This window comes from Colius striatus, chromosome 2 (genome assembly GCF_028858725.1).
Source record: "Colius striatus isolate bColStr4 chromosome 2, bColStr4.1.hap1, whole genome shotgun sequence".
NCBI lineage: Eukaryota > Metazoa > Chordata > Aves > Coliiformes > Coliidae > Colius > Colius striatus.
The window spans coordinates 93622960-93648467 of record NC_084760.1 but is presented as its reverse complement, the minus strand read 5'-3'; the positions used below and the strand labels follow the sequence as shown (position 1 = coordinate 93648467).

At 44.6% G+C, this 25508-nt stretch overlaps 1 protein-coding gene across 1 annotated transcript in view; it reads right to left on the bottom strand.

The window, feature by feature from the left end:
- Positions 1–25508, bottom strand: part of COQ8A (coenzyme Q8A) — a 43383-nt gene that overhangs the window by 5398 nt on the left and 12477 nt on the right. Inside the window, exons 3-11 of the mRNA XM_061990170.1 lie at positions 24068–24478; positions 22749–22815; positions 13941–14015; positions 9099–9221; positions 5028–5113; positions 3748–3888; positions 2496–2577; positions 1081–1174; positions 82–223 (exon numbers count right to left, since the gene is read on the bottom strand). Of these exons, the coding sequence (XP_061846154.1) occupies positions 82–223; positions 1081–1174; positions 2496–2577; positions 3748–3888; positions 5028–5113; positions 9099–9221; positions 13941–14015; positions 22749–22815; positions 24068–24478 (1221 nt within the window). The remainder of the gene's footprint in view (positions 1–81; positions 224–1080; positions 1175–2495; positions 2578–3747; positions 3889–5027; positions 5114–9098; positions 9222–13940; positions 14016–22748; positions 22816–24067; positions 24479–25508) is intronic.

The following is a 25508-nucleotide window of genomic DNA, read 5'->3' as shown; positions in this document are numbered from 1 at the left end:
CAAAGCCTCTCCTGGCCCCCAAGACAGGCTGAGCAGCTGCCCTGAGCCAGGGGAGAATCCAGACCCCCTCCCCCCCAGTACCTCATTTCGAATCTCCTGGCTCAGCCCCACGGCTTGATCCAAGGGGAAGCCAGACACCAGCTCTGTGGTCAGGACGTGCTTGCTGCACAGCTCATCCACTACTCTTGGGACATAGAAAAAGGGATGGTCTTTCAGCAGCTCCCTAGGGGATGGAGAAAGGAAAGGAAAAGGTTAGGAGCTCTGAGAGCAGCCAGGCCCTTCACACAGGACATGGCCCCTTCACACAGCCTCTCCCCAAGCCCTGTCTGATGCTGCCAGGAGACCTTCTCCACAGTTACAGCAGGGATCAAGTCCCCAGAAACCACACCAGTGACTCACGGCTGCTGCCCACTCCTGAGGTCACATCTCCTGCCAGAACACGGGGCTCCAGGCTGGTACATCAAGGGGCACTGGGCTCCTCTGCTCAGCCCACTTTGCTTCAGGGCCAGACTACACACAGGGAAGAAACAGGCCTGTGTTCCCTGGGGAGCCTTGCCACAGGGGCAGTTCTGCAGAAGGACAGGAGGGGCAGACAGTCTCTGGCAGCTCTCCCTCTTCCAGCCTTAGGTCAAAACAACCTGGTCCTCACTTCTAAGACAAGGGAGCAGGCAGAGCTGGTTGTGCTAACTGCTGCAAGAGGGCTGAACTGAAAAGCCTTCTGGACCAAAGGATGGGAGAAGCTTACAATAGGCTGACATAAGTGCACCCAGGACAGCAGCAGCACTGCTGCCTGGCCTCAGGACTTCACTTACAGTAGCTTCACTGGGGTAGAAGAGGCAGGCTCATGCTGAAGGAGAGGAGATGATATTGGGCACTTGCCTCATCCCCATGCTTCAACAGCAGCAGCACAGCTCAGCTGACTGAAAGCACACCTGAGACAGGTGGCAATTCTAGCAGACAGCTCAGACCACAAACGCACAACCTTCCCCTGTGCCGCATCTCAGGCCATGGCATTCATCTCCCCACTGTTTCACACACATACAGAGACAGGAGGGGTTGAAAGCAATGGTGTGAACATACTGGAATTTCCTTGCACAGGCAGCTTCTCTCTGGTAGTCACACTCCAGGGCCAGCTCTCTGCTCAGGACTTCAATCAAATGCTCAGGGAACAAACCTGAAAGCCAAACAGCACAGAGCAGGCTTAGAAAAAAAGGAGTCCCTCAAGCTGAGCCTTCCAGAGGTGCAAATGAGGAACCTGCTACCCAGCCACCTCCGAGCTGAAGGGTACAAAAGGTCCCAGATACAAGTTCTATGGGTGTTCCCAGGCTAAGGGTACACAGCTGCTCATACAGTAAGCTACATCCACATCGTTCTAAAGCAGGACTGTCCTCTCCAGCTCCCAGTCCACAGCCCAAGCTGTCAGTTCCTGCTGCTGGCATGGCTGTGCAGACACACACCAAGGAGCCAAAGCCCTTAAATACTAGCCTGGGCAAAAGCAGTGAAAAAAACCCTAAATGCTTCAAACTATGTCTGCCTACAACTGGGAGCAGGCACTGCCAGGCAGAAACAGTGAACTGCAGCAGCACATAGTCAGGGCCTGGACTGGAGTCAGTCCTGGAGCTGGAAAGCCAATCTTCTACTTAGGCCAGACATGGCTGGGACTGTAGCAGCCTCTGCAGTGCCCTGCCCAGCCACCAGAGACCAGACCCAGGTTTTGTCAGCACTCAGCACGTATTTTAAAGCAGTATTTGTACTGTCTCACTAAGATTTACAGCTGCCACAGGCAGGTATTTGGGAAAAAAAAAGTCAGTCCTGCATTCTCTGTGCAAAAGGGGACTCATCTGTGAGCTGGGGCACTGAGCAAGCTCCAAGTCTGACAGTTCTCCACCCCTCTACAACTGTTGACCAGGAAAAGCAAAGAATGGCAGGCAGGGAAGGCTACAGAAAACATGGAGAAAAATGAATGTTGCCAACTAGAAAATAACAAGGACAAAGCAAGGCTACCTGACCTGAACACTGACTTCATTTCATACCCAAAAAGCCATCAAAATCAGAAATGAGCATACCCAGACACTTTATACTTTGCCAAGAGTGCCTGTGGGTCCTTTACTATAAAGTGCACAGAGAGATGTGCACATTACTCGTGGCTGGGAAAGACCTACACAGGCAGACTTCCCACCCCACTGAAGGGATACTGGAGCAGGCAGGTGCCCAGCAAAGGCGGTGGCAGCTCTGCAGCAGGAGAGGGGAGCAAAGCACAACTCCCCAAGTTGGCCCTGCACCCACTGCCCACATCCACTACATCTCCCACTTTCTGCAAGAGATCTGCTCTGGGGCAGACTTAGCAATTGTTAAGTCTTTTTTATTGTTTTTAGATGCCATTTCCTCCCTCCAGTCCCTGGGGAGAAAGACACAATGCCCTGCTTGAAAAGGGCTGGCAGAACCCAACATGTGCCAGAGAAGGCAGGGCCTGCCCAGGGTGTCTGTCTTTTTACCTTCAGGGAGAATATTGCTCATGCTCAGGACAGTCATCAGGTTGTTAACATCACTGTTGATGCTCTGGGCCACTCCAGGGTACTGCAGGGCAGAATGGGAGAGGGCAGTGGTGAGGTTAGTGATCAGGTTGTTCAGAGAAAGATAAAAACACCTTCCAGCTCACTTGACCCCCACTACACAGCCACCTATACCCTGGCCACAAAGTGGGGGATACCTGAGCCACACATCCCTCCTCTGAACACTTATTTAAAGCCCAGCATTTAAAACAGGAGACAGAGACAGGCTGAGATGCAGCTCCATGCAACCAGAATGGCCTGTTCAGGTCCTTGGACAGGGACTCTTCCAACCCGTGAAAGGTTCTCAGAGAAACAAATGTCACAATAAAGAGGACAGTGGGTCATTTCCCTGCCTCAGCTGAAAGCACCTGCCACTGACAGCCTCTCAGTGCTTCATCCACAGCCACAGGGCACGTGGTGAGACCTCAGCACAGTCCTTGCAAAGGTGCCTCCTGTTCTTACCCTGTCTGTCAAGAAAGGAACCAGCCTATATTGCACTGGAACAGAACATGTGCTGATGCCACACAGTTAACTTGGCATGGCTTTTACCTTGGCCTAACTTCAGAGAGTACTCTGGGCACAAATGGCTTCAGAAGAAGTCACCAATACCTATCCATACTGTTTTTAAAGTCTTCCCATGTTACAAAGAACACTGACCAGATGACCAGCTTTGCCTGGGGCCTTGCAAGGGATCTCACTCCTTTGTATTACAAAGCACATTGTACAAGGGGGTTCAACTCCAGAACTCTATTCTGTTCAAAAAAACTACTTTAAGTTGCTGACAGCTTTAGTATGAGTTGGTGAATAACCTCTTGCATCGTCAGACTGCCACTGTTTAACGGTCAGAGCCTCTATGTCACTCAACTTCTTTAATCTTTGGGCTGTGGCCAGCAAGGAACACATGGCATGTGCAAACCCCAGAGAGGAGACTGAACAAGCAGTTCCTACCACCATTATTCCCACACTGCAATACACCTGCAAGATGTCTCTGGCTCATCTGGAGTCAGAGACTGGCTCAGGCTGAAAAAGCTTTTCTGTCTTTCCCCTCTGCCTACACTGGGTAAGATACCACTGGACCCAAATTTTCACTTACATTAAAATGATTCTTGTCTGTCTATCAGCAAGCATACTTGGGCAGCTCCCCTGCCCTTCTGTGGGGTGCAGACAAGAGACAAGGCTGGTCAGTAAAGCCCACCTGGATTTTCATGGCGACTTCCTTCCCGTTTTTCAAGCGTGCCAGGTGAACCTGGCCAATGGAAGCAGCAGCAAAGGGGCGTTCTTCAAAGGACTCCAGCTGATCCCTCCAGTTGGGGCCAAGGTCATTGTTTAGAGTTTTCTACAAATAACAAAAGAAAGCATCAGGGTATGGGAAGCAAACACTGAAGATTTTCACTACTGGAAATCCCGTTCCTCTAAGGTGACTCACACAGCCTATAGCAGTTCTGAGCACTTAGAGCCTGTTTGGATTGTCTTCCCTTCCTCACTGTTGCACACCATCACAAGGAGTGCTCCAGCCAGCAGTGCTCCCTCAGCTCTAAACAGATGCTGACCAGATAGATCTGTGTGAGGTTCTGTTGCTTTGACCTCAAGGACAGAGATCTTGAGGACAAACACTGCTGCCTTGGCAAAACAAAAGGCCTTTTTGGTGCCACTTATCTTCCAGAAAAGAAGAAAGGAGTTAGATGTTTCTCCTCTTTCAGGAGTTAGATGTTTCTCCTCTTTCATCATGCTGCCAATCTGAACAGAAGCAACCCAGGCATGCAAGAGTGACTCTCTTTAAAGCAATATTAACAATTAAACATCACAGTCTGCTTTAACAGCTTTTTTGCAACATTGCCAGAATGCCATATAAGAGTTCTGGCTCTGCTCAGTGTCTTTCAGAAGACAGGTAGTGCTGGCAATTCCTTTTACATCATCTTTCACATTGTAATTTACAGAGGGAAGTAGAGAGAAAGAGAGAAACATGTATACTGGGGAAAGCAAACTCAGTTTGCTTCATTCTCTCTCTTCTTAATGGGGGGTCAGATTCAACCAAAAAAGTAAGGACAAAGTTGCAGTTCATTTTCCATCACACTAAGGCTTCTAAGCCTGTTTCTAAAATGGGATATAGAGACTTCTAGACACTGGCTTAACATCCTTGAGAAAGAGGAGAGGACACAGAGAGGAGGCTACATTCAACAACAGCCTATAATCGTATCTGCACACAACATCCTGCTCCACCAGCATAGTCTTGGGACATAAAAAAACCCCAGTTTTTTTCCCTCTGTCTAGAGCTGAACCTCGAGGTTTTGGAGAAAAAAGGCAGCACTAATTGAGATAAGGAATCATATGTTACCCACAATTGAAAAGATGCATCATTTACTGGAAGAAGACTTAAAACTTCCCATCCACTTCCTTTACTATGGTATGTCACAGGAGCCATTTATTCTGCTATAGTCCCTCCTCCCCTGATAAGCAGGAAGGAATATTCCTCACCATCATCTGCTTTATGGGCATGAAGTCAGCGCTCTGACGTACACGCTCAAAAATCCTCTGGAGATGGGGGTTGATGAAGGCATCATCTGCCAAGGGAAAAGCACACAGCAGTCAGGGCAGGCATTGCATTCTCCAGTTGTTAGCACAAGGAAACATGCACCTGCATTCAGACAAGCCAGGCTGTCCTGTCCCCAAGCACAGCCCAGGGAAGGTTTTGGAAATAATTCTAGTTCAGAAACTCTTCGTGCGCAGACCACTCAACTGAGGTGCACCTCCTGAGACATCCCACCTTTAGAAACGAGCCAAGCAGAAGTCCTGTGCATAAGCAGCAAAGGGAAAGAAACTCCTCCTTTTTCTGCTCTTGCAAAAAATTTTGCATATTACTCAAATATCTCCTAAACTGTGCTGCTGCAGCAGGAGAAAGTGTCTGTGCAGCCCCTCCCAATGACCAAGGGGAAGACAAGGTATGACTGTGCTACAAAGCATGCTCAGAAACTTCTTAACGCTTTGCAGTCAAGCAGCAGTTGTCACAGTGTTCCCTGGCTTTGTCCAGCAGCACTGCCAGCAGCAGTGGGCAGCTCTGCAAGGTGCAGAGGCTGCTGGCTCAATGCTTGCTGCGATGGCAGGTTGCACCAACCCAAGAGCAGAGTGTTCCCAACAAGCCTCTGCCACCCACCAGCCCACCTTCTTACAGACAGCAGCACGGCATTCAGGGCTAAGAGAAGCCACTGTATCACAAACAGGTCATAGAAGGAACCCTCTAGGGAGTCATCCCAGTACTTCCAGGCTCATGGTGTGGTTCCATCCCGTTCATTAAGGGGAAGTAGCTTCTCTAGAAAGCTGTGCAGTCACTTAGGCAAGCACTGAACTCGGAGAAATCAAGATTCAGCATCTGCTGCTGTAACTACCCAAATGCAAAGCAACTGCAAGTGGGCAGAAGAAAACACAGCTCAGCCAAAAGTAAAGTTATTTTAAGGGTCAAAAGGATTTATCAAGTAAATATTTACACCCATAAAAAAAGAGGAGGGGTAGGGGCACCTTGAAAGATTAGTCCTCTCCTTTGAGCCAAAGCTTTTACAACGGCCCAGAGAAAAGCTCCCAGTTCTGGCAAACATTTCATTTCATACAGACTTATGGAGGAATTAGATTTATCTGCTGCTTTCCCAACACTGGGAAAACAAAGTCCAGGCTACCAGCTTTAATCTTGAGAACTCAACCTGCACGTGTGTTTGTGACATTCAAATCCAAATCTATCATTCCTCTGCATTTATAGATGCACGTGCAACTGTGAGCCTAACCCTGGAATCGAGGAATAGCTGCAGGTAAGAGCACTGTCTTGGGAAGGGAGGTGGAAAGGAATCATGAGAAGTAACATTAACACTGAGACATGACAGTAACACCCAGCATTGCTCAGAAATTCCCCCTGAAGCCATGAGTAGCATTTAAAAGCACTGACAAAACCCCACTATGGACTAAATGGGAGTTTAAGAGCAGCCCCCATTCTGCCACTGCAAGTCAGAGATTAACAGGCTTTGCAGGACCTGAGAGTAAAACTCCCACTGTGATGTGGTAACCCTGTAAGAAGGCCAGGAATTGCATTTGCCTGCGCATTCTAAACCCTGAACAAAACTCCTGCTCTATCACCAGTGCTGCATCACTGACTAAACCTCTGAACACTGTAAAAACTATTCTCAGTGGGATGTGAAAGTCCTGGTGATCGTGCTGTAACATGATACCTGCACCACCTAGGATGACTCTGCAGAAAGAGAATAGACCTCACTAAAACTGACTCTTGCTCCCGTGAAGACATTTGTGTCCAAACATCAGGGTCTGCGACAGGCATTTAGGACCAACTTCTGTTATTTTGCTTACACTCACAATATATTTCAACCTTTAGCCTGAGAGGGTGTTCTGAACTTGGGCTACTTGACCAGCGCTGCTTTGGTCATTAGTGCAACACCAGGCAGCCAAGAAACCTGCGAGTCCAGAGTGACTGTACAGAAACCCAGCAGCAACAGTAAAAATCAGTCATGCTGCAGAGGCAGCTCTGACAAAATGAGGCTTACAACGTGCTGATGAACAAAGCTACACGTCTTTGTGGTCAACTGATGAAGCCTTACTGGAACAAAACGTGAAGCAAGAGCCAAGGCAGGGCACTCAACCGGCAAATGCAGCTGCCTTTCTGACATCTTCCAGAGCACACGCACACTACCACAGGATGATGTTGGGGCTTTGGCATCCTTTCTGTGTGTGACCTTCAGGACTGTGGGTCTCTAACAAATCCACAGACTCCCAAAAGCAGACATCAATGCTTTTAAGGATGCAGCTTTGTAATTTCTCGGCAGTTTAGTGTAGATGTACCTGGACAAGGTAACAGAGGACCTTTGTGCTCAGTTAGCACACATGCCTGGTAATACAAAAAGCCAATTAAAAAACTTACCAGGCTACAGAAAAGCCCATGAAGTGGTAGGAACTATGTCAAACCTTGCTGTCCAAACAGCCAGCCCAAGAAACAGATAGACACTTACAACAGGGTCAGGTAATTTACTTCACCACAACTGTTCCTCAGCAAGGTTATCAGGCGCCTGTGCTCTCAACAGGGATTGCAGCACTCCACACACTCATCACATGAATCAAATGAGGGCTGAACAGTGCCACTGAGGTTGCCAAAGGGCTCTGTGTTCTCGACACCAAGTTGAAGTCAATTGGCAAGTGTTTGACACTCCTGCCAGAGTTCAGTAACATTAGGAGACAGTGGGCAAGTGACAAAAATCCAGAGCATTCCTGCTCCTCAGAGCTGGCCTTTCACAGCTATTCCCTCTCGACTTGCATGTGAACACAGGGCAGCTGGGACCAGGCTCTGGGCACATAACAGGTGTAACTCAATAGTCTCCTGAGAATTTTAAATCAACTCCCACCTATGGTAGATAATTTAGCTTCAGAGCCGATTTCCAGACATGGCTCACTCAGCCCTCATACCAGAGGCCCTAGCTACAGAAAGCAAGGAGCACAAGAGCTCCTCTTGGATCTGCACTGTGAACCACCAATCTTTGGCACCTAGCAGTTTCCAGAGGGTGAGAAAACAGCATATGGGTGACAGCCTTTGACAGAGCAGCTGCTGCCTCCTATGTAACTTTGTTAACGTCGCTACCATCCTGGCATACACCTAAACCAAGTGATTAGCAAATGACGGATGAAATGCCACAATCGGGGCTCTTCGGAATAGGGAGCTGCTCTTGCTTTATTTGCTAGCCAAAGTTATTTAATACAATAGATCCAGCCTCATCAGTCAACACCTACAAAAATTCAAGTAGAAGCACAAGCCAAGCAAGCTGAGTGCTTCACTCAGACACTGACTCAGTTTCCGTGACATCTTGAAAGCTGTTTCCAGACAAGTGTAACAGCTATTTTTGGCTGGTTCTTTCCTTCCCTATGAAATTGGGCAGGAAGGCGAAGTTTGGTTTGATAAGGTTTGAATTCGGCACACCTGCTGTTTTCCAGGAGCAGGTGTCACTCATGCCTTCATCTGTGACCACCGACTTCAGAGCCCAATGAAGTACTAGTTTGAAGCCTCCTCAAGATGAAAACAAGTGTGGTATGCCTGACAGGATTATCAGCTATACTGGCCTTTCCAGCAAAGCTCCAGTGCCAACAAAGTGTGTAACCGATAAACGTGCTGTAATGGGAGAGGGCTGTGGATATAACCTTGACCACTTTTGGTAAACAAAGAAAAGGATCATGTTCTTGTCATCCTTTCTAGCAGGACACCTGAGTATAGAATGCAATATAGCTCTGCTTCTTAAGAACTGCTTTTAAGACAGGCATTAAAACTCCAGACTGTGACCTTATTTTCAACCAATCTCAGTTACATGCCTGACAATAAAGCAGTGGTATACAGCACACACACGCCTAGTTACTTCATACTGGGATTAGAATGAACTGAATCTATCCATCTAGTCTCTTCACACTCACTCAACGCTGACTCCAGAGAGTTGACCACATATCACAAGAAATCACTGCCCCACCTGGCAGCACTAAGGAGAATGGCTGAAGGCCTATGCTACCACTTACCTTGAATGCTTAACATCTGTCCCAGCTTCAGTGCTGCTCCCCGGACCTTGCACAAGGTTCTCACGATCCTTTCTGCATTGGCCTCCGACAGGAACGGGCTGGAATCCATCACTGCTTTCTTTCCTGAGGGAGGGGAGAGAAAGCATATGGAAGAACACCCTGAGACAGCTCACTTCATTGTGTTAGCCCACATTGAATGGGAGATCTGTCCTTCCCCACAGGACTACACGGAGTGCCTTCAGCCCATGCCTCAGGGTTGCAGTGAAGTTGTACATGTGTCTTGTGGTAACTTTGACATTGCTGGCTTGAAGCTGTGACAAGAGCAAGTCACAGCCTCCATGAATGTCTGTGATGCTACACAAACTGCCCAGATGCTGCTGCTTGAACTCACTCTTCCTGTTAGCTCAGCCTAAAACACTATGTGAAGGTCTCTGAAGTCCCCCATCCAGCTCTGCTGCAGCCTCACAGGAGCAGTAGGGAGAGTCACAGCAAAGGGGGAACTGTCAAAAGCCTTGACAACACACTAGCACAGACTAAGAACATGCTGGCACTTCTTAGTATTCACACAGGGATTCATGCCAGCACCAAACCTCCATTTTCACACCAAATAATTCTTGCTGCAACCTGTTTGTTCATACGCAAACACATATTGCTGTGTAATTGCACATCCAGAATATGCTCTCTATGGGTTTCTAGTGCAGAGACAGCTTTCACATCCCCAAGTCAACAATAACTTTCTTTTCTAATCAAACAGAAATTTAATGTCTCTTGATGCACAGGCAAACAAACTCTCCTAACACCACAGCCCCCAAATGCCATGGCTGCATAGAGCATTTTGAGAAGGCAGCAGACTGTACGTCTGTAGTGAGGTTAATCAAGCTAGCCAAATCCAGGGAGGCTAGAGAAAGTCCTCACAGGAAAAGCCCAGTGGAAGCTCTCATCTGTGATACCAAGCTGCTCTTGGACAATCATGCTGGAAGGGAAGTTAATATCTGTTGTCAAGACTGCTAAACTTTTTTGCTTTTACTCCCTTGCACACACATGGCATTGCAGCCTGCTGCAGAGAAAGGAGTCTGAGTCTGAGGAGCTGCCCAGAGCAGAAGGATCTGGCTTTGCACACTTCAAGAGCTGGCTGTGGAGGGTGGAATGCTAGGAACCATCTACCAGAGCTCTGGCTCTCAATGATCTCAACTGTCCCATCAGGAGGACTCTGCGTCCTTACCAAAGATGTGACAAATAATCCTTCCTATGAGGTAGGGAAAGTACCAACTCACCCCCTTACCTTCCTTCACACCACCTGCACATAACAACATTCTCCTTTGAGCCTGCGGCAGGATAAAGGAATTAGTTAATGATTAAAGTTGCCTCCAAAAGCCAGTGAACCATGAACAATTTTAAATGACTTTATCAAAGAAGCAGCCAAACACAGGCACTCCCCATCCTCTTCTGGCACACTTCTCATTGAAGTCAAGCCCACAGGGGCACACCTGATGGATCACCAGGCAGCCCAACAGCATGTGAACCGCTCTGGCTTGTTTATGTACTTTGCTAGAAGTAGATATGAACAAGAAGGTGACCTGAAAGCAAGAGTCCAAAGTGGGACTATGTAAATGGCAAGCAGAGGAAAAACAGACATAGGCTTCCAAAACTAGGTGGAAAGGAAGTGGGGATAAAACCCAGCAGAAGTTCATGAAGAAATATGCCAGTTTTCACTAAGTTAACATTTTCCCTAAAGATCACTGGCACCTTTCAATGCTACAACTTCCTCCCCATCTTAAGATCACAGAAGTTGTTGAGTTTTTTTACCTACTTTATCAGGGAAAGTAAAAAAGGCAAGTAGAAGTCACATCTAAACAAGCTGTGGCAACAAGGAGACCTCAAGGCTCCGGCAGCTGCAGTGTCAGGAAACATGTCAGCTCTTCCTCAGCAGAGGCAGATGCCTTCACCCTCTCCTTTGCAAATCCAGAATCAGTGTGAAACCTTCCAGATCCAAGTGCATCTCACAGCTGTACAACTGACTTTTCTATCTCCTTTGCTATTGTAAAATGGACAACTAGCCACTGGACTTCCTGGTTTTCAGCTCATCTGAAACTTTGGGGCAAGGGAAGAGTCAAGAACAGAGCTTAAGCACTTAGGATTCCCAACTCAAGCTGCATTATTCAAACCTAGGCCAGCTGCCAGTGCTTCGGGGCTCTGCCTGGCCTGGCATTTGCTCAGTGCCTGGTAGAACATCCCAGTGCAGGTCATTAATAAGTTAACAAAGATGACCTTGAACCCAGAGTTTCTTTACTAGTAACAGCAGCTATTTACCTGGGCATTCTTCTATTTTTATTCCCAGAAATTTAATCTACTTTCCCATTCCCACCCTGTACCAGCTTCACACTTTAGATACACAGTCTATATCCTAACATTGTCACCAAGGTCACTGGTGACCAAGGTTATTTTTAATTAGCTATGTCAGCCTACCAAGAGAATTCCCACTGGAAATCAAGTGTAGCCACCTTCAAAAAAACCAAGATTAGACAAACCACTTACAGAGGGCAGCATTAGACCCTCAAGCCTTTAAAACAACCCAAAACTGCACCTACTAACAGCAATTTGGCACTTGAAAGAATTTACGTCCAAGACATCAGGCTTGGATGGAAAAAGGAGAAATTCACAAACCTTTCATCAGACCTTTTTTCTAGGATAAATCCCTTAATTGTTAATTTTTTAATGGAAACAGGGCCAACCCAAGGCAGACAGAAAAGAAGGACCCTGTGGCTACAAAACAAGGACAGGGAAACCGAGCGGGAAAAGATAAATTATCACTAGCACTGGTGACAGAGAACATGCAGGAGAGTCAGCATTTGTGGTCTCTCAATTTGGTAGCAGTAATGCAAAGAGGAAAAACAAGCCATGCTACTAAAGTCACTTGTAGCTTTAAGTTTCTGGCTTGCAGTTTTGTGACTGAAGTACCTATGTTTCTAGATCCATTTTAAAGGTGGGAAAACACTTTGTACTGAGTGGACAAGAGGAGGCTCTCTCTCGTCAGTCCTGGATGCCAGCGAGAGTGAGAAATTCTTAGGCAGGCCTTTGGGCATATACACATCCCACTTGTTTAAGTTTGAAGTGCCAAGAAGTTACTATTAATATTGCAGCAGTGAGGAGAGAAAAAACATCCTCTACCAGCTTCCAGAGGACAGGAGAGTATGTCAGAGACAAGTCTCAGCCTGAGCTTATGGTGCTAGCAGCCAGAAAACCTGGACACAAATGCCTCAATCTGAAATCATGGCAAGGGTGCAGAAATATTTTTAAAGAAATGTAGAGGTACCTATGTCAAGAGACTTCCCCCAAGAACAGATAAGGCTGGAACGACAGAAGAACAGTAAGGAAATGGGATCTTGGACTCAAAACTGTGTACGTATCCTCTACCATGCATTTTTGTAGGAGGAGAGCAATGGAGGGAGTTCTCAGCGTGAAGCCTTAACCATCACTGTAAAATTCTATCAAAAACACATCAAATACACTATCTAGAAGCTGTAGCTGAGTCACCCAGAGATTTTCCTGTGTTCTTGGCCTAAGAAGCTACAAGAAAGCGTAAGGGCTGAAAGAGTCTTTTACGTCTGCCTCACCTCAATACTCGCTGCTGCCATTTTCTAACTCCCTTGCCTGGCATCAAAGTTGGCAGCCCTCATTGCCTTACTCTTTAATCAAGGTTTGTTCAAGAAAATTAATCTTCTCAAAGCCTGACTTCAGGCTGCAGAACAAGCTTCTGGCACCAACTTCTAGTTGCAGGGGAAAATAATCATTTCCTTAGCCACAAGAAAAAAAGTCTGAAGGTGCAACTGCTTATTGCAAGGAAAAAGCATCTTTTGCCTTCTAAACAATCTTGTCTCAGGCTGTGACAAAAAACAAAGCTCATGTTATTCCCTCAAATTTCACACTTCTGTAAGCTCATGTTTTTCCTTTGGGGTGTGCCCAATTAGAAAGTAATCTGGCAAGCAGAGAAATACCAACAGTTGAGCAATTCCTCCTCTCTGAAAAGCAAAGCAAATCATCAACTTCCAACAGGTAGGAACAACCTGTCAAACACAAGCCTTCAAGCATTCTTGACAGGATGGGCCATGTTTGTCTGACCTGAGTGCATGCTTTTAAATCAAAGCAAAGAAACCCATCCAGTCTCAGACCCCTTGGATCATGGAGAGAAATAACAGCTCTCTGCCAAGGATCTTTTTCCCCTGCTGCTCTGCATTACCTAGCTGTACAGGGAATACAAAAATGCAAGCATTAACAAGTAGTGTCCTGGATGCTTTCACACCTTCTCTGCCTTTGTGCTTGTCCCCACCACAGGGAATGTGTTTCGTCTGCTGAGATGTTGGGTTTTGGCTTGGACATAGATTTTGTGGAGGTTTAAAGGCAAATCTCAAATCAGTGCTTCGGAACCAGGAATGACTTTTACCTCACGCTGAAAGTGCTTAGCCCTTTTGTCAATGCCCAAGACAATCCAACAGCAGGCACAGGTACTACTATTCAAACTCATGGGTGGCTGTATGAAGGTAAGCTGATAGAACTACACTGGCATAAACTTACTCTCTCAAATATACCTTTGACTCCTGTCTACATAGTGAAGTCGTGGTGTGCTATTCTATGATTCTATGATACTTGGAAAAAGTCTGGAGGTAGAGAAGGATTATGTTAGATATAAAAAAAACTACCCACATTCCCCTGTTATTCCAACTGCCTCACCATCCCAGCTTTCAAGAGAATAAAATCTTACAAGTGCAGGTAAACTGTGTCTGTGAAGTTAAAAACTGCACAAATTTAAGGGGAAAAAAGTAAAGGAAGGTAGGAAGGACTTACCATTGCGCTCCTCAGGTCTCAGGCTCTTCTTTGCAACTTCTGCCAATGCCCCAATGCCAAGACCAACAGCTAGTCCTTTAAAATACAAAGAAAAAGACTAAGGTCAGGATTTTAAAGCCATCTGAGACACGTACAGAGGCAATTTTGGAATTAACCTTAAGCCACATGGTTAAACACATAGTAGCAAAACAGCTTAATAACAATATCCTGGCTTTTGTAGTTGAGTTATCCTCAAGTCTGACATGGAACTGTTTTCCCCTGTACTTCAGCTCAGCGTGCCAGCCGTGTATCTATCATATGCTAGGCTAGTCTGTGATGCCCAGATCCTTAAAGCACATCAGCAAGTGCTGCTTAGAGCTCTGTGCTCTGGCTGAGGTCCTGCTGTAGACTCAAATTGTGGGGCTTAGAAAACAAGAAGAGGAAAGCTCAGAAATGCAGTTCCCAAAGTACAATTCTCAGGAAAGAACAGAACCTTCCTCATCTCCCACCATGCCACCACAGTAGGCAGAAGGAAAAATGTATTTAGATGAAGCCACTGCCAGTAGAGTTTAAGTCTCTGTGACCTACTGTCTAAGCATTCAGGTGTATTTGTGCTCATCAGTTGTCTCGGATTTCCATGTGCTTGTTGATTATGATGAAAAGCAAAGAATTGAGTCCTGAGGTTTATCTTTATGGAAGCAGTGTGTAACTTGCAATTCCAAGGAGCTGTGCTGGGGTATAACTTCACTCAGCAACAGTAAGACCCTGAGATCAAACACCAGCACTCCATGTGCACTACCACCCTTGCGAGCAATGAATTCTAAGGGCATTGGCTCAGAGACACAGATTAAGCTATGACTACAAAAGCAGCATTGTTTGCCTCCACTAACCTGACCAAAGCCACCGAAGACCTAAACACACAGTAATTCATCATACCAAAGGTCTCACTCCCTCCCCAGGTTCAAATTATTTATTTTTCTAGATAATAAACAACATGGGCAACCAGAACAGCTGGGGCTGCCTCACAGTTCCTCAGCAATGGTGCATCCTGCTGTGCCTTCCTTCCACACAACTGGCAGTACTGAGCGTTCATGTTTTCCAAGCACCTCAAGCCTTCCTTGAGGGACTACTGGAGAGCTTCCCAGGTAACATAACTGAGGAAACACAGTCAGGATGAGGAAGGATACAGAGCTGACCAGCCCAAGGCATTTTGCACATGCATGCAGGAGAGAACGTGTGCACGAATTTTGTGGTCTCAAGTATGGAACCCCAGACACAAACAAGTTGAACCTCATCCTGCATTACGTTTTTTCTCTCTCCCACCAGGTAATTACAACTCCACTTCTACCAATAAAATTTCAAACTTGCACAGTACATCTGCTTCAGAAACAGCTCCATCTGCAACCTTGCAGACAACTGGGCCAAAGAATCCAGCATAAGGCGAAGCACAGTGACACTACTAGCTGACTTGTGCAGACCCTTCAATGGTGCCAAGCTATGCATAACCACTGAGAAAGTCTTTTGCACCAGAAATACAGAGACTTTTATTAGCTGAACAGTGAGAACAATATCCTTGAACTTCACAGGAAACCAGCAAAAACACTGTTTAAACATAGCATAAACGATGCCTTTTTAAAAGGTCAGTACACAGTCATCTCCAATCACATCCCACATGCAGGACAGTAATCTGGAGAAGAAAGTACCAAGTCAGACAGGAAGCCAATGAACATAGACATAAACAAAATGTGATTTCCTAGGCTGAATATTACTCAGAGCAATTCTCTTGGCCTTGATACCACTTTCAAAGAGATGATCCCTATCAGAAATCAGCTTGGTCAGTATCATAGACAGACTGAACTTGGCTGGCATTAATTGCTTCAAAATAATCTCCTTCTAAAGGCTCTATGTTCACTACTGAGTATTTACTGTGTGCAGCTAAAATAAAACATATCTCGAGTTTCCAATCTCTCTTCATCATCAAGACACAAACCACTTCAAAGGTAAGTTAAAGACTAGAAACCAGATGCAACTGTCTTCCAGAACAAATCTGGATAAGTTCTAGCATGCTCCAAAGCTCCTTGTGGTTTACATCAGCAGAGGCAAGCTCAGACTCCCAACAAATGTGTGTCACACCTCCCCTCTCATGGACATACAGTTGAGTGTTTGAACTAAACCACACTGTGGACTACACTAGAAATAGAGCTTGGTGTGCTCTTAGAATTTGCTCACTGCTCCACTCTGTCCAATTTGCTAGAAAATTAAGTCATCAGTCAATTGTTTCTAATAAACTTATGCCAGGCATAAATAAGTTTACAGTTAAACAACTGCTAAGGTTAAAAAAGCTAAAGTTTAAACAAAGGCTTGTAGCATCTTTAAACTATAATCACAGTATGCAGGATATTTAGCACTGGGAATTACAAGAAAATGCAATGCAGTCTTCCTGCTTCAAGTCTTCAGTGAATACCTAGGGCATTACACAGCCCTGCTCCAAATGTGGTAGCAGAAGGGTAGGTAACACTCTTGGGACTGTGAAAGGTCAAGTGTATCTTGAGTGTTTGCTGCTTCTTAGCAGTCAAGCCTGCAAAGTATGAAGTCATGTGTGTATGTAACCATCTCTCACTAAGAAATAGGTAACAATTCAAAGTTGTATTTGTCATAGAAACAATGCCAAAACCTGGCTTCTTCCATGAACATACAATGCTTAGAAAAGGCTGCCACTCTTCAGAAGTCTCAGTTGCTCACTTTATTCCTTGTTCTCTCCAACAGCTATGAAATCAGAGAATTAAATGATGGCCTAAATTCCTCATGGCTCTAAGTCCATCCACTAACATCAGTACTAGGGATCAGTCTGACCCTGAACTTCAGGAACTTGTTACCTTCTCCTTTACCTATCTGAATGTCATTCACTCTGGCATGTGGAGCATACACAGCTCACACTATAAAAATCTGCATGGAAAACATAACTTTTCCTCATCTTACAAACCAGACTAATTTTCTAGGCTTCAGAAAGCAAGTACCAGACAAGGGGGTTCAGAGCTACAACACTCATTTCATGAAATGCCACCAGATTTCTTTCCCAGCTCTCTTTTACACATCCACCCACCTGAAAGGCTGTGGTCTAGGCACATATTATTTGAACACAAATAACACTGTGTACTGAGTCTGGCTGAAACAGGAGTTACATTTCTTCATAGCAGCCTGTATCATGCTGTGTGTTGGATTTCTGACTAAAAGTGCTGATCATAAATCAGTGTTTTAGCTGTTTCTGGATTCTTTGCACAGCACCATGACTTTCTTTTTCCCTGTTCTGCCCCTGCAGCAAGTAGGCTGGGAGGGGACACGGCCACGATAGAAGATCCAAATCAATCAAAGGGATATCTATACCATATAACATCATGCTCAGCAGTAAAAGCTTGGAGAAAGCAGGATGAGGTGAGATTATGTCTGGGGTTAGTGTGTTTGCATCCCCAGTTAACTGCTACAGATGCAGAGGCCCTGCTTCCCACGAAGTGGCTGGACATCTGCTTGCCAACATGGAGTAGTGAATCAATCCCTCTTGCTCCTTTGCTTGCACATGGAGCTTTGTTTCACCTATTAAACTTTACTTCAACTCTCGGGTTTCTTGCTTTTGCTATTCTGTCCTGCCGTGGGAGGAAACAAGTGATCGGCCACATGGAGTTTAGTTGCCAGCCAAGGTCAACCCACCACACACTTGCAGCTGTGCACCTGTTAACAGAAACAAATCATCCCTCCAAAGAACCCGCTGGCTGTAGGAAAGCACTCTCCTCTTCTGGGCCATTAGACTACTGACCCTGCACAAGTCTCTCCCAGTGTCCTTCATTTTCCTTGTCAGCAAGATGAGTATTTCCTCCAATATTGATAATTTTGGAATAATCTTCAGCATCACTGAACAGCCATGGTTCAGCTCCTTGGAAAAATAACATCCCTAAGCATTTCTCTACAGTCACTCCTGAGTTTTGCACTTGATGCAGACAGATTCTTTCAGGCCTGGAAAATGCCACCTGGTTTTGTACTAGCAGTGTCTCTTCAGACATTTTCCAGGCATCTCCAGCACCTGTTACACTTCAAACCAAGCCCACAAAAAGATGATCTGGAATGAGTTTTGTTCAGGAAGAACCCCCTCGCTCAGCAACTGACACAAAACAAACAGGAGCCTGAAAGGGCTGTTATCACTCTGCTCCGCCTACCAAGCACAGGGGTGGGCAAGACTGTCTCCTGAAGCAGCACTGTGCCCTGGTTTCAGTCACGTCAAACACCGCAAGTAGCACACAGAACTCTTTGCAAGCTGCAGACAGTCTTTTCCACTAGCCTTCTGAACATTAAATGCTCACTAGAAGAACACCACATGCAGTTGGCACTCCTGTGAAAATCTGAATGCTGTAGCTGTCAGCCCTGTAGCTATTTCAACAGTGTACCTCAAGAGGCTACCTTTTTCTTCTGGCAAAATTGCTATAATCACATTAGATTTAGACTTCACTGTAAGTTTCCTGAATTTTCTTTATTGCAAACGGATCTTATTATATCATTAAAATAATAAATGTAGAAACCAGGGACATGAGTAAGAGTGACAGAAACGGCTTAGAAAAGGCAAAGAAAGGAGAATGGAAACAAAAAGATCAAGAATTGTGTGGGTGGAACTGATGTCCCATCAGGCTACAAAACAAGCGTGGAACAAAAAAAGTGCAGAAAAATCTGTTTTACCAATTCCAATGCCAGGAAGGAAAAAAACAACCAACAACAACAAAAAGCCCACAATCAAGTATTCTATTATGGCGCTATAAATACAGTTACCAGCAGTTACTCCAGCTGCTGCAAGAAGCACACAAAAATACATATGAAGGACAAATAAGTTCAGTGGCAGATCTCGTGCTGATTACAAAGAAACATGAGCTCATAGAAGCACTGGAGAAAGTGTTCTTCAATCTTTCTGGCAAAACATTCTTTGCTCCCAGAAGAGGCAAGAAACCAGACAAACTCTGCAGTCAAGTATTTCTGCCTTAAAGTCATTTATGTGTCCATCACATATCACAGTGTCTTGACATCATGGCTGAGAGATATAACATCATGAGGGCAACAAAATCATGCAAAGACAGAAGGAGAAATGATTCAAGTGTGACAGAATTGTGACAATAGCATGGGAATTCAGCTCTCTGAACTCAATATCTTTCCATCTTCTCCAAGTCTAAAATTATGTTCTTCTAATACAGTAATGAAGAAAAAAGTAGGGTTTATGCCACCAAGAAAAGTCAGACTCAAATGGTAGTTTGACTGGTGTAGAGCTGGTAAGGGAAGAATCCACCTCAACCATTGTATTTCCTGCAGTGATTTCCTGAGGTCATCAAATGAAGATGGCACCCCAAAGCACACAAGAAACAAATCATGCACAAAAAGCTTACTTGCTCTCTGCGACACTCCCTGACACACAATGGAGCAGCGTCCTACCCTAATTATTTTCAAGGCAATGCAAAAAGGCAACTAGTAGAGCAGAAAATTGTCACCTCCCCAACTGTGCTACTTCCTGTTTAATTCTGATCATCTGAATATCCTAGAAAGCAAGGACAGAGCTGGGTCATTGGTATTCCACAGGGTAACAGTGACATCTCCTGCAAAAGGATTCCTTCTGACTGCTAACCATCATCCCTCAGCAGCAGCAAGGGTTCCCAAAAACCAATAATGTAATTGGAGACTCATTAAATCATTCTACAACTTGTTTCAGAGTTCCATTGAAAAGCCAAGAGAAGATGCACAAGAGAATACACACTGTAAAGGCACAGGGAACTTTCAAAGCTCTGTGGTAGGTGAGTTGGAACAGTTTACTTCAAGCTCATCTTGCCTTCTCTAAAAAACCCCCATTAAGTTTGGCTGGATCTTAGGAAACCAAATATCAGTTCTCATCTAAGTTGGAAACTGCCTCCTGCGCCCCCATGAGACTCCCTAAATCAGCTTCACTCTTCAGCTTGCAGATATTGTTAAATACACATTTTGTACACATTCTCTCTTGCATCTCTCCTAAGAATAATACCGAGAAAGGGCTGACAGTGATAAGAGTAAGTAGCTAGGAGAGGCACACAAGTACTACCTTCCCCTGCTCACAATCTAAGAGTCAACCATATGGCAAAGTTCACCAATGACTTCAGGGAACCAAAAAAGTACACCACAGCTCCTGCCATCAGCTGCTGTTTCCTGGTTTAAGCCTTTAAAATGCTTCAGAAAGATGCAATTTGAAAAAGAACGTTTCTCATTAGACAAGAGACAGTCAGAAAAAAAGAAAATCACATTACAATTAGCTGATGAGGTCTCACAATTGCACTGGCTCTCTCAAGGCTATGTGCAGGTCAGAAAAAGCTCTCTCAACTTGGAAAAATCAGCAAGCAGGAGCTGCTCCTTGCTATAAAGGGAATCCCTCTTTTCATGCAGTTCTAGAGGCTGCTTAAAACCTCAGCATCAGTCTGGATCAAGATCTGGCCATTAAGAAGCATTCCTTACAGTCAGTCCTACCCCTGTGCGGCTGTCCACACCACTTCATACTTGCCACACCCTCAGAAATCTGCCTTAAGCATTATCTAGTCTACTAAAATATTACCAAGGGATTTCTTAAACTCAAAAAAAACTACCTATAGGCCACATTCCTTGTTTGTAAGACACTGTCCTGACAGGACTGTTTGTCTTTGCTGTTGTGAGGAAAAATTCAGCAGGAGAGATATGCAACGAATGCTAACGAAAGATTGCAGAGAGTGAAGAATCTGAATATCACTTTTACAAGTGTCCTCCAAAAAGCAGTCCGAACAAGAGCCTTGTCTTGCCAGCAATTTCAATTATCTAAACCAGACAACCGGAGTAGGACAAGACCAAGAAATAGATGAGATGGAGATATAACTGGGGATACTGCTCATAAACAATCTCTCTTACTCTCCCTTTGTGGTTTTGGTTTGTTGGGGTTTTTTAATTCTGTTTCTAACCTGAGGTTAGAAGGCAGGTAGTTTATTTCCCCTTGAAGCATGAGTCAGCCTTTCCTCACACAGCAGCCTTGGATGCCAAGAGTTGGAGCATACAGCAACAGCACTGGAACTCCAAGTTCACAGAAAATGTGGTCATCTGTCACTTCACATCCACCAGCTGTCACAAAGCAGCCACAGATAAATTTGGAAGATGACAGCTAAAAGTGCCGCGACACTTTCCATAAAAATCAAGACTAGATTAGAACAGAGACCTTTCTTTATGCTACTAGAGCTTAAAACCAAAAAAAGTTAATTGAGTTTTAAAGAGATGTCCTGTTACTCCAAAAAGCAGATCATTAATCCCTTTAAGGAATAGTAAGCATACCAAGAAGCCCTAGTACCTGCAATGAACTATAGGGTTAAAGAGATCTGACCTGACCAGCATTAAAACCTTTTGTTATCAAAAAACATAGCTGTTGTTTATTCCTGCACTGCATAGAATCAGCCCCTGTCCTCAGGTCCTCCTAATGTGTATATTGCTCTGGTAAAGAAACACACAAAGACAGAATAACTGGGGATTTTTAATCGAATAGTTGACTTGAATTACATTGGACAGGCTATTTTTCTTTCTCCTGGGATCTATAACACCAGGATGTCTACTTTGCACATGTGCTTCTCCATCAAATTTTATGGAAGAAAAATCACAAGAAGCACAAGGCCCTAACACGCTACCTGGGAGAGACAGTTCCCAACCTAGACAGGCTGCTATCATCTCAGAACGCTATGGTCACAAAACAAACCAGAAAGACTACTCATCTAATGATTAGCTAAGTAAGACTAGCTGTTATCAGCTGTTCCACCTGCAATACCATGATAATTCTCTTTTTCTCAAGAACATGTTAAGTCCTTTGATGGCTTTGGATATAAAGCATTAGATGAGCACCATCTGTTAATATAACTGAAGGTATTTCACTGCTTCTTAACATAGTAAGTTCCACTCTGCAAATAAAATTCACATAGGTTTCAGATAGCTTGCTCTTATAAGCTCAGATTTTACATCCTTCCTGGGAGAAAATGTTTTTTAAGCAATGGCTAAGTAAACAAAATCTTGACTGTCACCGCCTTCCTCACCCTCAAAAAATCAGTATCAAAAGGATATGTTTTTCATTTAACTTGTGTTTGGAGAACAAGTAAGGATAAGTTCATATAAAAAGAAATATTTTAAATAAGAGCTGCTCCAGCTGTCTATGCTTGACAGTAACCACATACTGTAAGGAACAGACTGAGAATTTTCTCAGTAAAATGAAATCACATATGCAGGGAGCAGTATATTTGTACAGACTGGAGAACCTGCACCTCACACTCTCCCTCATTAAAGCAGCACAGCCCAGCACGTTACCATGAAAATGTACAGTTCTGCTATGCACATCTTGCCCTACATTCTTAGCAGTGATTTTTTTTTGATCCAATAGGGATATGAAAACTAACCTCCAGAATCATATCAGCCTCACAAATGAAAATCCATGCCAACTTCATAGTTGTTGTTTACAAGTAGCTTGCCAAATGGATCTGAAAAGTCTGTTTAAGTGAGGACCTTTCTTCTTTATCATCCTATCACAGCAGTAGCTAGATATGACAAGAGTGACACAGGTCAATATTCAAAGTCTAACTTCTGACTAGAGGCCAAGTTCCATAACTGTAATGAAAAAGCTCTGGGCTAAACAGCTGTTTGTGACAAAGCACTTTCCTATTAGTGAGTCTAACTAGAGAGTAGAACCAACTAAAGCTTCAGCAGGAGCACTGGCATAGCCAACCATTGATCAGTACATGCAAGAGCAATGCCTTTGCAAACGTAGGTGTGCAAACTGACCTCCAAAGTTGGCAAGTCGTCCAATCCTTGTGACAGGAACCTTCCTCTCCCGGGCCCGCTCACTGAGCTGTAGCAGAAAGAGGGGAAGGGAAAACAAAACAGAAAGAAATATACAAATGAACATATATCTGCAGATTAAGAGTGCAACTCTGAAAGCACTTGAACAACTCCATGCTACAGAAAGCTTTTCTTGAACACTGACCCTTATGTATGCTGACAGATTTTCAAGTGAACACACTGCAGGACAGACAAACCATGAACTGAAATGTGCACTAAGCAGACGAGAAGACAAGAAGGTAGGAAAGACAGAAAAGGTGACACCTATGTTTAGAAAGCCCTGTTTTACTTCCACTTGAGCAACCTGTATATTTTGAGCTTGGAGAAGCAGCACAATGCCAACCCAAACACCCTTCCACCTTTGGAATTAAAACTCATGGAAGGTTATTGGGTTCACCATACCATGTCCCGTGCACAACAGCTGTAGCAGCAGAAGCATAAAGTTTCATCAAAGCAATATCCTGAGTGACTGAACCCACAGTAATATCTGATACTGGGTTTAGGAAAGGAGGCAGAAAGTCAGAGCAGATGTCAAGTATCTCCACTGCAATTCTGCTGTGGGCTTTCTGTGCTGTCTTAGACAAGGTCATGAAGCACTAAAGCAACAATTGTGAGCTATGTTACTCTTGAATCTCTGAATGCTCTGGGCAACATTCTCTCCATCTCTAGAAGGACTGCAAGACACACTACAGGAAGTCACAGCCTTCAACTGAGAAGAGCTTAGGTTCAATTCATTCTTCATTGTCATAGCAAAACAACTAGCTAAAAGGGACAGGGCTCTTCAAGAAAACGATAGACTCTTTAGGTCAATCTTCAAACCTTTGTAGCCTACAGCTGTCTCAAACTGCACAACCTTTCACCCCAAATGCTGGGATGAAATATAGACCCTTCATTACTATAAGATGTATCAAGAAATATATCGACTCATAATCCAGCGAATGAACATGTTCTGCTGCTGTTAACATAAAACTTAAGTCTAACTCAATGTATGCTTTTTAAACATCCTCTGACATCAGAATATCTGATATACATGGGACAGGTGTGAAAGGAGAGCTTGAAAAGATACTGACAGAATAATTATCACAGAGCTAAGAATTAATGAGTACTGACACTTCCCTCTTTCGCCTCCACAAAGGACAAGTAACATTAGAGGAAGATATGCGAGAAACACAGGAGAACGTGAGTAAGGACAATCCAGTACAGAAGCCATAGTGCTGACAATGCTTAATTAAAAAAAATCCAATAACCAAAAAACAACATACCATCTGTTTATAAGGTTTCTGCTCTGAACCTGTTTTGGCCTGTCTGGCTTTATCAATATCTTCAGCTGTTAATCCACCAACGGAGGAATGGTCTTGGTGAAAAGCCCTATTTTGTCCAAAGGCAGCAGCAAAAGGATTTCCAGGGTCCCTAAAGCCTCCAAATAACCTTGCATCCATTTTGGAAGGGAAAGGCTTCTGACCCATGTCAGAATCTCCAGTCTCAGCAACACTTCTAAAAGGTCCATTCGTAGTGTAAGAGTAAGCAGGGCCTTCACTGCTGTGTTCGTGAGGCTTGCCAGGGGCAGTGGAGAAGTCCATTGCAGCATCTGATGGTTCTCGTGCTGAGAAATCATAGTCTTTCCCAAAATCTCCACCGAGATTATTTAAGTTCTCCCGCTGTTTTCCTAGATCCTGCAAACAATAATAGAAATACTTTAAGAAAGGAACTTAAAACCTCCAGTCAGTCCTTCTGTGGTCTTCAGAGATGGGCATGCAGCCAGGCTGTCATGTCTCTACCATAACCAATTTCGGAGACTTTGGCACTGCAGACATTCACAGTGAAAGATTGGAAAAAAGAAAGGCACACTGAGGACACCTGGGATCACTGGCAGTCGTCCAACCCCACTGATAGGACAAATGCATTAACAGCTTCTCAAATATCCCTAACTGGAGATGCCTTGTCCTAGTCATAGACTGCCAGGAAGGGTCAGTAATTGTAGAGTTTACTAGAAGCAATACACTGCTCAGAAAAAAGTGATGAGAGCTGCAATATCATAAGACATACTTAGAATGGGTAACAAAAACATCATAATATTTAGTTCTTACCCCTATCACACTCCTCCCTCCCATCCTGTCCCTAATCATGCAATGTCAGCACTTTGAAACCCCAAGATTCCCAAAGCAATACCAGATACCTTCTTATCAACAAAGTAAGCTCAGCCTTCTATGGTCATGACATTACCAACTGCAAAACACATTTCATTATTCAACCACTAAACTATGGTAGGGTTTGGTGTCATTCCAAAATAAGTAAATAAAATTCTGTGCTTGAAACAACGATAGAAGCACCAGACCAGCAGGACTCAAGGCAAGCTTCTCCTGACAGGTCTTTTCTGTCCTCACCTGAAACAGCTGCCCCACTAAGTCCAGAAATTTCCCACCACTTTTTGGCAGGGGGGGGAGGGGGAAGTCAGCTGCCATATTCTAGCTACTATCTCAGCAGCAGCAATACCAGGTAAGAACTGATGACTATTACACCAAATCAACAGGATTTAAATCCTGCTGTGGTCAGGCCAGCAGGCAGCATATTTTAGCCTCTTTCCTAAACACTAATTATATTTCCCTTCCTTGCAGAAAAAACCAGAACATGGTCCTTCCTGTTATTCAGCAGGTCTCATGCTATTCTGAACCTCAACACGACAGCAGAGAGAGAGGGGAAATT